This window comes from Aricia agestis, chromosome 12 (assembly GCF_905147365.1).
Source record: "Aricia agestis chromosome 12, ilAriAges1.1, whole genome shotgun sequence".
Classification (NCBI taxonomy): domain Eukaryota; kingdom Metazoa; phylum Arthropoda; class Insecta; order Lepidoptera; family Lycaenidae; genus Aricia; species Aricia agestis.
Genome location: NC_056417.1, coordinates 8,659,825 through 8,676,919, shown reverse-complemented (window position 1 = coordinate 8,676,919; position 17,095 = coordinate 8,659,825). Strand labels below are relative to the sequence as shown.

At 38.3% G+C, this 17,095-nt stretch overlaps 1 protein-coding gene and 1 long non-coding RNA gene across 2 annotated transcripts in view; one reads left to right on the top strand and one right to left on the bottom strand.

The window, feature by feature from the left end:
• Positions 1–17,095, top strand: part of LOC121732300 (phospholipid-transporting ATPase ABCA3-like) — a 64,968-nt gene that overhangs the window by 37,975 nt on the left and 9,898 nt on the right. The window contains exons 11-14 of the mRNA XM_042122139.1: positions 6,006–6,138; positions 6,925–7,154; positions 14,313–14,478; positions 15,556–15,789. Coding sequence (XP_041978073.1) covers positions 6,006–6,138; positions 6,925–7,154; positions 14,313–14,478; positions 15,556–15,789 — 763 coding nt within the window. The remainder of the gene's footprint in view (positions 1–6,005; positions 6,139–6,924; positions 7,155–14,312; positions 14,479–15,555; positions 15,790–17,095) is intronic.
• LOC121732310 lies at positions 531–16,387 on the bottom strand. Its single transcript, XR_006036349.1, has 3 exons — positions 16,294–16,387; positions 6,835–6,838; positions 531–541 (listed from the first exon to the last, which is right to left on the bottom strand). It is a non-coding gene; the product is annotated as an uncharacterized LOC121732310 (long non-coding RNA).

Genomic DNA, 17,095 nt, shown 5'->3' with positions numbered 1-17,095 from the left:
TCTGTATGGTCCATAGCGACACCGCGGACCCCCATATGTATACTCGCGGACCCCCAGGGGTCCGCTGACCACAGGTTGGAAAACACTGGTATAAACAAAAAGTAACTTTCAGCGCTGCTGCTTACCCAGTGAACTATACTATCCAAGAAATACACACCCTAAAGTAATAGCTCCCACACCGGTTTCGGTGACGGTGGCCGGTTTCATTGAAACCAGGCCAGCTACGCATGAGTAATTTTTATAGTGACCAAGTGTGTGCGCAGTACACAAGAGCACTCTCTATTCCTTTACTCTCATAACCCAGTGGGACGGACGACCGACACGACTGGCGAGAGATCAGGCGCAGGACCGACTTTTTACATGCCCATTCGACGCATGGATCATCTTACTTGTCAGACAATCAGGTGATCAGCCTGCATTGTCCTAACCAAACTTGGAAATAACATATTTCCAACGCGGGAATCGAACCCACGACCTCCGAGTCAAGAGCCGCGCTCTATACCACTAGACCACGGAGGCGTTACACCCTAAAGTATTATCACTTTGTTTTGTTATACCGAATATTATATTATACTAGCTGTCCCGGCAAACGTTTCTTTGCCATATAAAGTATTTCGCCCGTATTATTTTATTGAAGTGACTAAATAAGTATGTCACCATGGCAACGTCCATCGCTATCCCGTCGCACAAACAATGGTCGCCGTCAGTCTCGAGTTGCAATAATTTACTATTATTTATTCAACAAATGCACTTATCAATATAATAAGTACCCAGTAGCCGATTCTCAGACCCACTGAATATGCATATAAAATTTGGTTAAAATCAGTAAAGCCGTTCCGGAGCAATACGCGGCCTAACATTGTGACACGAGAATTTTATATATATAAGATGGTAAAGTATACAGTATAACTCGTTTGAGTGGTATTGAGACAAAATTAAAGCCTACAACAAGACACATCAAGCGCGTTATAACTTATAGGTAGATTATGTTCACCTACTTATTATGTTTAAAAATAGAACCAGTCCATCCACTGGGAGCCTCGTCCTTTAACTACCAACTATTGTGTGTTTTTTTTTTCATTCAAATGGACAGCAACACAAACACGACTAAATAACTATACCCTATCTGAGAGCACGGCAGTGCTCCAGCCAAGCTTTTGAGCAAAAGCACGGCCGTATAGCATACTTTTCTCGAAGCGGTTCGCGGCTTTTTCACACTCCCTTTATCTTCGATGTTAACAAAGCTAGGGATTTAGAATTTCGGTCACTAAGAGCAAGTATTAAAACTAGCTTAACCTCCAAATTACATAACATTTGGTTAAATAGTTTAATACTTACGGATGATCAAAGTTACTACATTTTGTCACTCACTGACTGACAGATCATCAAAATTCTTAGGTACTTCTAGCAGACTTAAAACCTTGAAATTTGGCAACAAGGTAGGTCGTTATCCACAATGAAAGGAAAAATTATGAAACTGGCCAAGTGCGAGTCGGACTGGCTTACATAGGGTTCCGTACCGTAAATTTGTATGGGAGCCCCCCTTAATCACAAGTGTATGTACTTTTTATTACTTATTATTAAAGTTAAAATACAATTAAGTATTTTCTGAAATTTTCAAAAACCTTACTTTTAACATTATGGATATAGAGCAAAAAAGGGCAAAAAACGTGTTTGTTGTATGAGACCCCCGATAAATCATTTATTTTATTTTAGTTGGACTATTAGCTTTTATAGCGACAACAAAAGTACATTATTTGTAAAAAATTAAAATATCTAGCTATTGCGGTTCTCGAGATCTAGCCTCGTGACACACGGACGGACGACAGACAGACAGCGAAGCCTAGACTCATTAGAAATAGGCTCCCGTTTTCATCCTTTAGGCAAGGAAACCTAAAAGCTGAAAAGTATAATATAACTTCATTAAATAAAAGATAAGATTTTTATGTTTGTGGATTTGCAAGAACATTAAAAATGAGTTTCGACTTCATAATCATTATTTTACGTACAAAAGGAAAAATAGTGTTAACAAAGTTAACAATGAAACTATGATAATTAAATTCGATTAAAACTCCATACTCGCTCGATAGATGGTGTAGCACTCCCTTTATATTATCGCGGTATCGCTTGTTTGCGGAGTATAATTATTATGGTATATTAAAAAATCCGGAATAGGTCGTAAATCGTAATACTCAATCGAAAGTAACATCGGTGCACGAATCCTCCTGAAAGTTCAAAAGTTGTTGGGCTATCGTCATAGAATTTATACTTTGTAGAAGTATCTACCTGTTATTATCAATTAATTTTACGACCTAGAATATATACCTAGAGATAGAGAATGGGTGCTAAACTAAGTGCAGAAAAGTTTTAACGTGACCTGAAAAGAAAAGAAACATTAAAAAAAGAAATGAAATCCCACCAAAACATGAAATGTAAAAAGGAGCCAAGCAAAATATTGCACAGCCATGCAAAATATGTATCGTAAAAAGTTTTCAGATCATATTCAAGCCAAGCCTTATTATTTTGTAATTTAAATCAACATTCAGTGAATTTATCAATAGTTTTCTATATTTTATAATTATTATAGCACTAAAACTAATTAAATTCTCTACAACTTCGTTCTTTACACTTTGTATCTATCTCCCAATCATTGCCTCGCTTTGAGCTTCTAAAATTGGCCGATTTTCAAAAGTGTGTTTTTTAGGGTTTCGTACCCAAAGGGTAAAAACGGGACCCTATTACTGAGACTTTGATGTCTGTCCGTCTTCCTGACCGTCTGTCTGTCCATCTGCCTGTCCGTCTGTTTGTCCGTCTGTCTGTCCGTCTGTCTGTCCTTCTGTATGTCCGTCTGTCTGTCTCCAGGCTGTAACTCAAGAACGATAATAGCTAGAGAGTTGAAATTTTCAGAGATTATGTATTTCTGTTGCCGCTATAACAATAAATACTAAAAACAAAATAAATTAAATATTTTAGGGGGGCTCTAATACAACAAACTTGAATATCGAACCTTTGCCTGATTTTTTCGCTTTCCAAAGTGATAACTTTGGAGAAATTGTTTATAATTAGCAAAACTAGTGCATGGTGCAATAATAAAGGGTGTTTTTTTTTACTTCTTAGGAAAAATAAAACACCCTGTATTATTGCACCATTTGCTAGTATTGCTTATTATAAACAAATTCTCCAAAGTAACGATGTACGGTTAAACCCAGAAAAAGTTAGATTTTTAATGTTTTATAGTTTTCCCATACATTTCTTAAAAATATGAAACAATATACTAAAATACAACACCTTCCTCAAGTTTGCCATATACGATTACTTTCCAGAAGTCATTCCTTACCAGCAACACTATAAATTGATGCAATAATATATACCTTCTACCCTCATTAAATTTTTACTCCCATGGTTTAGAGACTTTTCGTTATACAATAAAATGTTCAACTTTTCAAGCCCTTTCATTTGGCGTATGTCTCAAAGTGCTACGTTAGTTTGGACGATATGCCCCTCCTTTTTTAAAAATTAATTATTAATTATTTATTTTATTAAAATTTTCTTTTTAATTATTAAAGTATAAATATAACTTAGTATTTTGTGAACATTTCAGCCTACCTTATGCCATGATAGATATCGAGCAAAAAATTGCAAAAAAAATATCAAGTTTGTTGTATGAAAGCCCCCCTAAAATATTTAATTTCTTTTGTTTTCAGTATTTATTATTATAGCGGCAATAGAAATACATAATCTCTGAAAATTTCAACTCTCTAGCTATTATCGTTCTTGAGTTATAGCCGGAGACAGACAGACGGACAGACAGACGGTCAAGAAGACGGACAGACATTCAAGTCTCAGTATAGGGTCCCGTTTTTACCCTTTGGGTACGAAACCCTAAAAAACACACTCGGCCAATTTTAGAAGCTCATAGCGAGGCAATGATTGGAGATAGATACAAAGTGTAAAGAACAAAGTTGTAGAGAATTTAATTAGCTTTTATTATGTAGTACAAGAGAATTTCGTACGAAGCACCGTTTATGATGAGTAAGCAAAAAACGGGACCTTCTTTGCCCCCCCCCTCCATCGAGCTCACCTCGGAGGGGTCAGGACTTTTTGTATGTTTATCTCCTAACTAGTCTAAACAAGGTACCAAAGTCAAAATTTCTGCTTTCGACTTTTCCAAGCAGAATCATTCGTTTACTAGGCTATAGGTATATTAACTTATAACCCAAACTGATGCAAGTGAGCCTTTAGAATTTTTAAGGCTATAAACCTGATGATCGTCATCAAAACAAGATTTATTCCACACAAATCGACGTTCCACAATGCGAATCGTGTCTTCGATTTCCTTCACCTTGTTTTGTTGTCATTACCGCATAATGTCGTCGCTACGAGCAAATTGCTAGCCTCTTGAACTTTAAACGTGGAATCTCGCATGCAACAGTCATAATCACTTTCATTATTCACATACCGACACTGGGTATTATTAAAGCTATTTTACACGACCGTGTCGGGAGTAGGGTTTTGACTTTTGATATAAACCTGCGAAGAATATTGTTTAATGGATGGGAAAAAAAAACTTAGTTGTTTAGTCAAAGGAGCTGTATTGACGTACTGTTTTGAAGATATTGCTTTTTTAGGGTTCCGTGCCCAAAAGGTAAAAACGGGACCCTATTATTAAGACTTCGTTGTCTGTCTGTCTGTCTTTCTCCAGGCTGTATCTCAAGAACCGCTATAGCTAGACTTCTGAAATTTTCACAGATTGTGTATATCTGTTGCCGCTATAACAACAAATACTGAAAACAAAATTAATATTTAAATGGGGCTACCGTACAACAAACGTGACTTTTTCGGCCTTTTTCGCTCTATATCAATAATGGCAAGATGGCAAGATAGGCACTTGAATTTTTCACACATTCTTTATTTATATGTGTTCTTTAATATTTAATAATAATATTAAAATAAAATAAAAATTCAAGGGGGGCTCCCATACAAAAAACACTATTTTAGCTTATTTTTGCTCCGTACCGACTTACACTTGGCCGATTTTTCATTATCATACTTTATGCATAATATTTTGGGTAACTCACTAAGGAGTGTTGACTTAAATAACTAAAAGAGGATGCCCAAAAAAACCCAGAGTCGATTGAAATAATTCATGAACAGCAAAGTAGACAATACATAGCAGATCGAACACATATGCAGCTCGTTTCATTTATAACCATTTTTGGTCCATACATTTATGGGTTTTTACATCATATTTGTATGCATTTTTGGGCACGCCGCACGATATAAGTATGTATTATCTAAAAGGTTTGTCTGATTTAAGTTTGACAGGTTAGTTGGTCTTTAGATTCGTCTTGGTCATGTGACTGAAGCTAGATTTCCAGTTAGGTTTTTTATTTAAAACGGTTAGGTTTTTCTATTGACGTGATAATATAATGTCCTTAATAAAGGCTAAGTCGTAATCCTATTAACAGGCTTAGGAAATAAAGCAGCTGACATTGTGATTATAGACATAACCTTATTGTGGAATAGAGAAGTAATTAAATACGTACTTACCTAATAGACTGTACTGTACCGTATTGTACTGTACCGAATAGCTTTGTCCACACTGTGCCTTTTTCTGTTCGTCAAGGGCATGCGTTATAGCGCAGTCAACAGCGAACGTGAGGCATGCCCGCGACGCATGCCCTCTGACCGTAACCAAAACTTCAAAAATGACAATATTGGCGTTGCGGTCCTTGACGCATTCAATTATTGAATGCGCCAATATGAAAGTTGATGACGAAAATTGAAGAAAAAAGTGCACAGTGTGGACATAGCTAATGGTATACTTACACCTACGCAAAGGAATAATAGTACATTAGTTTGAATAAGAAATCCATATTACAACACAGACGACTCCTTTAGCTTTGAACCTTGGGTGGTCACAAAACTTTCAGTACTTCTGCACTATAGGTACTTTTGTTCTTCTGCAAATAGAAATTCTGTGTTCATACTCGTTTTTTTTTCAGAACCTAACCAAAGTGTACAAGGGACGTAAAAAGGCCGTAGATAACCTAAACCTGCGAATGTATGAGAATGAAATAACAGTGTTGCTGGGTCACAACGGAGCAGGAAAAACCACGACCATATCCATGTTAACAGGTAAATACTGTTCGAGGAATTAAGTATATCATTGGCGGGCAAGAAGATTCCATTTTAAATCTAGAAAAAAAAATATTTTTCTAGATTTAAAATTGACATTCAAATCAGCAACTGTTTAATTGAAAAATCTGCTTTTATATGTTTTTATGTCACGGCCGTTCAAAATGTATTACTCGATTGCCTGTGCTATGCAAGCGTCGCGTCGCGATAAAATATATGATAATTATTTTGCATTCTTCTAAGAACATCATATAATTATACTATAGCTACTTTACCTAGAAGAATTATGAATTCTTTTAGACATCGTTATTTTGTACATTAAGTACATAAAAACCGTAGAAAATAGACCGAGACTTCATTACTATAATTCTCGCTTACTCGCTAAAACGATTTCGATGGATATGATACTTGGAATCTTAGGAAGGGACGAAGGACATTAAAATAATTTCTGCTCATTTAAAATATACGAAATTATAAAGACTGTAAGGCCAGCTATAGGCGGCGGTCTTCTTGCAGTCGGTCTCGACTTGCCTCGTTGGCCGTTGCCGCAAGGAAATATGCAGTTTCCACACTAAATTCATATCCGCAATACACGGACCGCTCGAGCAGTTCTTGAGCGGTCGGAGCAGTCGCTCTGCGGTCGAACAACAAAGGTGCTTGCTGTCGTGTTGCAGTCGTGTACGACTTCAACGCGACCGCTCTAGAGCAATCGGTTCCTTCAGACTGCTACTTGCGGTCCGTCTATGGCCAGTCTAAGAACGAAACTAATAAACGTATCATTCACAGGTATAATACCCCCCACATCCGGTTCAGCGACCATCAACGGGTACGACATAGTCACGGAGACGGAGCTGGCTCGCCAGTCCCTGGGCATCTGTCCCCAACACAACGTCCTCTTCCCCGACCTGACTGTGGCCGAGCACATCATTTTCTACTCCCGGCTGAAGGGCGTACCCAGCTCGAAGGTCAAGGATGAAGTAGACCACTTCATGAAGCTTTTAGAACTGGAGGAGAAGGTTAGTGATTTAATATATTATAGTACCATCGAATAAATTAATTCATAGGCAGTTAATGTTAGTCTTGATCTATTGGCTGGGTTTACCATAACGCGATCAAATAACACAGGTCCGCCATCTGCCTATGGATCAGCTTCTGTGATGGTACTTATTTATAGAGTTAAATCCAGGATAATATATGCAATATGCATGGAAATTCGCCTATTGACCTATCGTCACATATCTTTCGCTCCCCGTGAACTCTTGGCTTTATTAGCTGCGTCGTAACTTCTTTCGACAGATATTTCGACTTATCGTTAGAATAAAGTCCAATCTGCAGGATATTCTGCGATAAGACTTATTCTTAGTTTCTGAGTTACTCTGTATAAACAAATCAACAAGTTCAAAACTGCAGATCGAACTTTATTCTCTGTAACTTTTTCTAACCTCTTTTTATTTAAACTAGTTATTACACCTGACGTTACTATTATTAAGGTAACAAGTAGTTGTTAGTTTTTTGTTTAATTATTTATGCGAATTAAAGTAAAAACTAAAAACACAAACGAAGATTCGTATAATAATAGTTGTTAGGTTAATAACATTAAAAAATCAAATACCAGTTGACACTACATAGGTAGTGATTTAATTTTAGCTCGTATAATATACTTACAAGGAAATGTTATATGCATTTTTCCGGTTCATTTACAAGCATTTTATTTGTATTTATACGTAGCTCGTAAGTTCAAAATATAATTTAAAAATATTGTTGCATTGCATGTAACAATTTTATGTCAGTACTTTTTTCTACAGAGCTCATAAAATTAACTCTGCAAGTTATAATACATCAGAGCTTGTATGTGGGTGATTCTTGTATCGTTGTTATAAGGACTCTTTCAATAACTGAGTAAGGTCTGTGTAGATAGACCTACAAGAATGTGTTGCCGTCGATGCCATTTTCATATTTTGTATGTAAATGCAAGGTAACTGTCTAGAAAAGTAACGCCAGCGTAAGTTTTAGGTTCGGACACATGTATAATTTAAGTTGGACGACATTGTTAAGTAGACGACATTGCGAATATAAAACAGCTGTCAAAGTGACATAATATTACTTATTTATACGACTTAAAGTACAATACAATATGCTGATGCTTTGCTGGAGCTTTTTTGGTGGACCAAAATAGCTTTCTGGATGTATTGTTCAGATTTTGCCCTTGTCCTACAACTAAAACAACCTTCTATTACTGTACTTGGTAGTGAGCTTGAACCGCAGACATAGATCATGATAGATACCGCATGTGTATGTACTTCGCGTGCCATATCGCGTTCTCAAACGACGAGCAATGCTCGTCTTTCGAAAGTCTGTTCTTTAGTCTGCTATCAGAATCGGACGTCAATCGGAATTTTAAAAATGCCTAAATGCCTAAAAGTGCCGTATTGAGCTGTAGAAATTCAAATAGAAACGTTGGCCAAGATAATGGACACGATTCTTATCATCGGTATTCGGTACGTCAATGTAGGTAGGAAAAAAGTGACACGCTCGTTTTCATACAAATGGAGCGACATGCGGTATCTATCTTGATCTACGTCTGTCCCTTGAACCTTAGCTTTAGAAACGTCAACGGAAGTAGGCGTAAGCCATGCGTGATTTGCATTTATCAATTCACAGTCATATTATGAATTCATACGTTAACACTCGGTTTAATGTATTGGTCCCTGAATATTCACAAAACTTTTAATTTAGAATTTATGGAATATAGCACTAGTTTAATATAATAGTAAAGCTTGTACATTTTAAGCTATGGCATAGCTTTTATCGCGGGCTTTGAGCGTGACGACCGAATCAAGAAATTCCGTAACGAAAATAAACCTACACCTAACCCGATTCCGACCGGCACAGCAGTGCGGCGTTACCATGCATCGTCTAACGTCGTTTCATTTCGGCAGATTTCCGCACGGTGTTTGTGTGCGTGCGACTAAACGTACCTATCTAAATACAAGATGTTAGTGTAAACACCGTCATCCTTGAAACCATCAAATGAGCCCGTCAAATATGAACAACTTTTTCAATGAGAACAATGCTGGGAACTCAAAAAAATGCCGTCTTCATATCCCATACGGATGCCTGGCGGGCCGGATCGGCAATTTGTATGACGGATGGTTTCAAGGATAACGGTGTTGACACTAACACATAGTATAATTGCATAAGTTGATAGAAAATACTATTCAATAGCTTTACCGCGGCAGTCCCGAGTGCCCCCCTTTTTACATTTGACTATAGTCAAATGTAAAATGTTATAGCATATAAAGTAAACATAACATGCTCCTGCTAAATTAGCATAAAAATTTGCGAGTGCAATGAAATAAGCAATTATTATTTAACACAAAAATTGTGCTTACCTTTTCAAAGACTAATCGTATTCAGTTTATAACTATGCTGTTAATTTGATAGCAAAATATAGTTATTACTAGCTGTCCCGGTGAACTTCGTGTCACTTTAAAACCTTCCCTGGAGTTCTACGAATATTTTAAAACTAAAATCAGCCCAATCCGTTCAGCCGTTTTCGAGTTTTGGCGCGACTAACACATTTGAAAATCCATTTTTATATATAAGATTATTTATAATACTTATATAATTTAGTTATTAATATATAAGTAAGTTAAATAGTTATTAGAAAAATATAATTTACTAGATGACGCCCGCAACTCTGTTGCGCCAAAACTCGTTTATCGCGCAGGAACCGTACCTTTTTCAGAATAAAACTTAAAAGTATCCCATGTGTCCCGGGAAAGATCCCGGGGCTCAAGATATCCCCATACCAAATTTAGCAAAATCGTTTCAGCGGTTTGGGCATGAAGAGGGTTATAACAAACAAATAGGCAGACACACTTTCGCACTTAAACTATTAGTAATGCTGCGGCCGCACATGCGTAGTGCTTCGTGCTTGAAACGATACCATTGGACGATCTGCGTGTATCGTCCAATGGTATCGTCTCATAGCACGAAGCTTCGTGACGATAGACGCATGTGCGGCCGCGGCATAAAGTACCTATAAATTATCTTGTAGATGGCACCTGCAGCTCAGCGGGGCTAAAATGGTCGCTTTGAAGAATCATGATATGAATCATAATATGATTCATTTTTCTAAAATCGCAAAATGCAACTCTGCTTGCAATTCATTTCTGTATCCTATGTCCATTCCCGGGACTTGAAAGTATCTCCCTACCAAACAGCAAAATCGGTTCAGCGGCTTAGGCGTGAAGATGTGACAGACAGACCACTTTCGAATTTATAATATTAGTATGAATATAGTTAAATAGTTATTAGGAAAATATAATTTATAGTTAAGCCAATAAGGTAATATAGTAAAAACTACCTGTTAGAAGACTACAAAAAATGTCCGTAACCTTTGCCCGAGCGGCGAGGCAGTTGAAACGAAATTATTATTAACTAGACGTTCTGCGCGGCTTCACCAGCGTAAATTAGGAATTTCACAGACAAATTAGCCCACAAAAATATCCTATGATCCTTTACGTTGTCTAATTTCTATCTGTGCCAATTAACATAAAAATTGCTCCAGTAGTTAGTGAGACAAGCCCTTACGAATAATTTTCTCCGTTTTTCCACATTTTGCTCTGTTTCTTCGCTCCTATTAATCTTAGCGTGATAATATATTATAGGATATATCGTTACTCGATAAATGAGCTATCTAACACTGAATCAATTTTACAAATTGGACCAGTAGTTCCTAAGATAAGCGCGTTCAAACAAAGAAACAAACTCTTCAGCTATTAGTAGTATAGATTTATCAGTGCACAAAAACCGACAAATTGTATAGATAACTAGATGTTGCCCGCAACTCCGTTGCGCCAAAATTCGTTAAAAAGTATCTTAAGTCCTTTCCCGGGTCTCAAAGTATCTTCATGCCAAATTTCAGCAAAATCGGTTCAGCGGTTTGAGCGTGAAGAGGTAACAGACAGACAGACAGACAGACAGACGGACTGACAGACGGAGAGACAGACAGACACACTTTCGCATATATAATATTAGTAAGGATGGATAGAGGTATAGTTACTTGTACTATTATTTCTTCTGTGGTATAGTCGTTACTCGTTAGTGTTGTTACTGACGTCAATAAAGTATTTTTCGTCTAATCTTATTCACAGTTCTCAAATATTAATTTAATTCGATTGCGCCAAATGGTATAAAGTGCATGCATTTATTTTCAATGTTCATAAAATTGTTCGGTTTTTTATGAATAGGTTACCTAAGCTACTAGGCAATTAATAATTATTTAACTCGGCAATTATACGACTAGGAACTAGAAACGGACGCAAAAGCAATTTTGAGTTCAATATAGCCTTATGCTGTATGCAGCTAAGTTTTGCTTGACCAAGCAATCACATAGAGTAAAACTTACGGCTTGGGCTTTCGTCCACACATTCAGCATTGCTCGATAGTTTTACTCTAAATCGAACGAAATTAGATATATATGCTAAGTACTCACATACGGTTTTCCTCGATAGTTTTACTCCAAATCGAGTAATAATTACGGTGTGGACAGCAAAACTGACAGCTCCTGACAGCTCGAAAGCTCGCATCGAGCCGCTCGAAGGAATGATGGAACGGATCGAGCCCGATTGATGGAATGAAATATATCGATTTAGAATAAAACTATCGAGCAATGCTGAATGTGTGGACGAAAGCCCGAGCCGCGGGTTTTGCTCGACGTTATTACTCGATTGAGCAAAACCGTATGTGAGTACATATCGACGGTTAAAAGGAAATAGGGCTAAGCGACATTTTTGTCAAAAATGAGTTTTAAATGCCGTCTTACTTAAAATTTCGAGCCTTCGAGCTGTGAGTTTTGCGGTCCACACTGTGGTTTTTGCTCTATTTGGTAAAACCGTATGTGTGTATGTATACTAATTAGTAAGCCCTAACCTAATATGGCTATTAGAAAATGTCATTTTCATCGAATACCGAGCAAAGCTCGGTCAAATAGCTAGTGAATTTTTAAATAATAAATCATAAGATTTAGGTTTACATGCTAAATTAATGCTTATTAAAGTTATTTGCAAATTTTGCATGAAAATTAGCTTATCGCGTAAACCGCAGTGTTTAAGCATGTAGAGAGTTAGAGACTGACAACCATGAAGTTTAAGGCCCAATTTCACCAACGTCTGTTAGTGTTAGCAGCTTGTTAAAATGTCATGTCTTCTCTTTCATTCATATGAAACACGAAAGAAGTAACGTGATACTAATCCGAGCGTTAACTGAAGACATGACATTTTAACAAGCTGTTAACACTAACATACGTTGGTGAAATTGGGGCTTAAGCTGACAAAAATTAACAGGTAATGTTAATCATTCTTTGGCATTATAATACTAGTTTGAATTTTAGTTACATAATTTTTTGTTGGTGGTTCGGCCCACCCAATATAACCCATCACTTTTAAACTGATAATGCAATTCTCGGTTTAAAAGTGATGAGTTCCATAATTGCTATGTAAATGGTTAATTTTCTCATGCTATAACTACTGTAATAAATAGAGGTAATATAAATACGATAAAGATTTACTTATCAACCTACGTTAAGTTGTAGCGAAGTGAAAACGAAATTCTAGAATCTAGACATTGGCTTTCACTTTCATCGGACTTTCTTGGCCGGCACTGTGATTAGTTTGTAGTGTTGTTCACTAAGATTAGTTATGTAATAGAACTACTTTTACTAGACTCTACAGGGTGTAACGAACCTAAGTAATGATACTTTTGGGTATGTTTGTGTTGTTGAAAGTAGCAGCGCTGATAGAGCAATTTTTTTTTAAACTTTTGTATCAGAAAATTCATGCTCTTTCGGCACTGCCACTTTCACATTGAACTATGTATAAGGGACACATACGCACCGTAAAGTATGTGTACTTAGTTTTGTTTCACCCTATCACACCCTTCGCCGTACTTCAATTTGTCTGTAGTCGCTTTTCTGTTTAATAGTAAAATGCCAAATCATTTGATTAACTTTTGTATGTTTTTTTCTTTATATCTGTATACGTACTGCATACCGCATAGTTTGTGTCTAATTATCTTTTAAAATATTTCGATCAAATATTATGATAATATCAACAACTAGTTGATAAGCTAGAATCTACGCTATAACGGGGTCCGGGAGAGGATGGGAACCTCTCCGGCTTAGCCAGTCCCGGCGCCGAGGGGAACGCTTCAGTTTGCCGAAGCGTTCCCTAACTTTGGTTCTGAGGTAGACCGACCGGTCGTGGAGGGTGTTGTTAGATCCGGGACATTCCTCCTTTATACGACTGAAAGCGAACCGCAGGCGGTTTTAGTGAGTAAGAGTCTCACATACCCCCGGGGTGCTTCAGCTGAGGCACATCCCCAACCCGGGGCACCCATGATGGGTTTCCCCAGCGCAAAAAAAAGAATCTACGCTAGAATAGATAGATAATTATACCTAATACCGTGTATAGCTAGTAGCTACGTTATCTTAATTTATTATGACCAATGTCTAGGACACATTTATTGCTATCTCATTTTTAACTGTGTGTGAAAAAATCCAGTACATATACAATATCAACGGCAAGACATCACGCACGGCTCACGACTCACGAGGCAAAAACGTGCGAATAATTTTATATCATGATTCACGTGCAAAAAGGGTTACATCATATTAGACAATACTCATATAAATTAATAGACGATTCTAAGCATTGTATAATTTTTTTACCATCACCAATATATTATGGTCACTTCAGGGGTAGAGACTACATGAAGTTATATTATAGGCATTCTCTCCAATAAAGATTGTGTGGTTTAGTTTTTTTCTTCCACAGCGTTTCTTAATTTTGGGTTGCTAGTGGTTATTATTATTATTGTCTGTGAGCATATCAAATATTTATGTTCTTTGAGTCGTCAGTTAAGATTTGGTAATGCGTTGTATATAAAACCGCTTCTCCGATCCAAACTGGGCTACGTAATTATTGAACACTAATAGTCAAGAACTGTTCCATCCTATAGTATGGACAGAGCGATGTGATAATATAAATGTGACGTATGAGCCAAGCCACTGCGTTGATTTTGCGCTACGACGCTGCATCGTGGTGTTGTGGCGTCACCATATAGTTTCAAGTCAGGCTCTTGACCCTTTATATTGATCATTGTATTCCCAGAGACACGTGGTGTCGGCGCACCTCTCCGGCGGTCAGAAGCGGCGGCTGTCGGTGGGCGCGGCAATGTGCGGGTCGTCGCGCGTCGTGCTGCTCGACGAGCCCACCTCCGGCCTCGACCCCGCCGCGCGCCGCTCGCTCTGGGACCTGCTGCAGAGAGAGAAGAAAGGTTGCTCTCTCGCTTACTCACTCATATACTTAAAGCAATACCGCACTAATATATATTATTTTGGCCGTGACATGAGATGTCACTTCGCACGTCATACAACACAGTAGCGGAACTACGCAAAACTACACGTCTATAGCGCTCTAAGCGATAGCGATATCGCTCTGGGACCTGCTGCAGAGTATAGCGCTCCAAGCGATAGCGATACCGCTTTGGGACCTGCTGCAGAGAGTAAGAAAGGTTTATTTTCCCTCACTCACTCATATACTTAAGGCGATAGCGCACTTGGCGATATCGCTCTGGGACCTGCTGCAGAGAGAGAAGAAAGGTTTCTTCTCGCTCACTCACTCATATACTTAAAGCGATATCGCACTAAGCAATAGCGATATCGCTCTGGGACTACCTGCAGAGAGAGAAGAAAGGTTTTTTCTTACTCACTCATATAGGGCGATACCGCACTAAGCGATACTACGCTGCAGCGGAGCGACGCGACACTTTACTTTTCATAGTACTGACGTTTTTTTGCAGCTTGCCTCATACGATTCCACACAAAGAATGTTGGCCATGACGTGTGATGTCGCTTCGCACAACACAGTAGCGAAACTACGCAACAATACTGCACGTCAGTAGAGTGAAATATTAAGTGACGCGTCGCTTCGCTACAGCGTAGTGTCGCTTAGTGAAGTCACGCCTTTATACGTGGGAGAGTCATGCTTCGGCACGAATGGGCCGGCTCGACCGAAGAAATACCACTTTCTCACAAAACCGGCGTGAAACAGCACTTGCACTGTGTTTCGCCGAGTGAGTGAGTTTACCGGAGGCCCAATCCCCTACCCTATTCCCTTCCCTACCCTCCCCTATTCCCTTCCCTTCCCTACTTCCCTGTTCCCTCTTAAAAGGCCGGCAACGCACCTGCAGCTCTTCTGATGCTGCGAGTGTCCATGGGCGACGGAAGTTGCTTTCCATCAGGTGACCCGTTTGCTCGTTTGCCCCCTTATTCCTTAAAAAAAAATGCTCTGCCTATAATAATCATGCTGACCCACAGAATGAACATTAACTTTATCATATCTTCATCCACAGGGCGAACCCTCATCCTCACAACTCACTTCATGGACGAGGCGGACGTCCTCGGTGACCGTATAGCGATCATGTCGGGCGGCAAACTCCAGTGCGTCGGCCGCCCATACTTCCTCAAGAAACATTACGGCATCGGGTACAAGATAACCATTGTGAAGGCGAATGATTGTAATGTTGAGAACGTCACGGCGTTCTTCCGGAAATACGTCCCGGAGGTGAAGGAGAATACTAATATTGGTAAGTAATTCTTAAGACCGCACTAGGCGACACTACGCTGCAGCGCGCGACGCGACACTTATGTATACGCGACACAAAATGCCAGTGCAAATAGAGTGCACTGATGTTTTGGTTCGCATATACAATTTCATAAAAAATACGTTTGGCACTCGAGGACTACCGCGAAAAAGCTATTGCATAGCATTTTTATCTACTTATGCAATTATAATTATTCGCATACGTCTAATCACACGCACATAAACACCGTGCCGAAGTCTGGCAACGCCGCACCGACCGGCCGATCGGAGTTTTCGTCTTGATTCGGTCGCCCCGCGCAAAACCACGATAAAAGATATATATAAATAAAACAGCTATATAAAAATATATAACAGCTTAAATTTTTTGGCCGTTACGTGTCGCGTTGTGTCGGTCAGTACGGCCTAACCTTTAAGCTACCCCAATTTCACCAATGTCTGTTGGTGAAATTGGGGTAGCTTAAAGTTAACCGAGCGTTAACTTTAACACATTATCTCTTTCGTTTTTCTTATGAATGAAAGAGAAGACATAACATTTTAACAAGTTGTTATTACTAACAGACGTTAGTGAAATTGAGGCTAAAACTTGATTAGTTCAAGTGCGACAATAACAAAAGTTGAAAGTGAAATATTATCTTCTTAACATGAATATACTATAACAATAAATTACTAGTTTTAATTAATAACCTTAGTATGCACTTCAACTTAATAACCTTAGTATGCACTTCAAATATTTTATAATTTATAACGATTGCAATTCACTTTAAGAGGATTCCACACCGCCGTTTTTCCATACAAACGCTGTCCCCTGTTTCCTCCCTGGATAATGCCGGTAGAGTTATGATTTTTTTCCTGAATATCTATGGCCACTATAAGCATGTCCCTATGTTTTCTTTTTTTTCATAATTTAATTATTAAAAAAGATAAGAACGTCCAAAAACCCAAAAAAATGGCCAGATTTTCCTCTGTGTTCAAACACCCAGAAAACAAAACTGGCTAGAATATACAAAAAAAATAAAACATAGGAACACACCTCAAACCTTGCTTTAATTTTTAATGAAAAAATTACTTAAGTCGGTTAAGTTTTGGAGAAGGAATCAGCGGACAACGAATCGAAGTTTTTCTGTTCTTTTATTAGAACTTTTCTCGTGTTGTCTCTATCGCGCTCTGCGGTGGGAGACTTGAGATTGGTGAGACAGCAATACATTTTCAAATACCTATTTTCAATTTCTCTCGCCCCTGGTGTATCCTCTTAAGCGCGTGAATAACAATTACCGAGTCATGGAATTTTT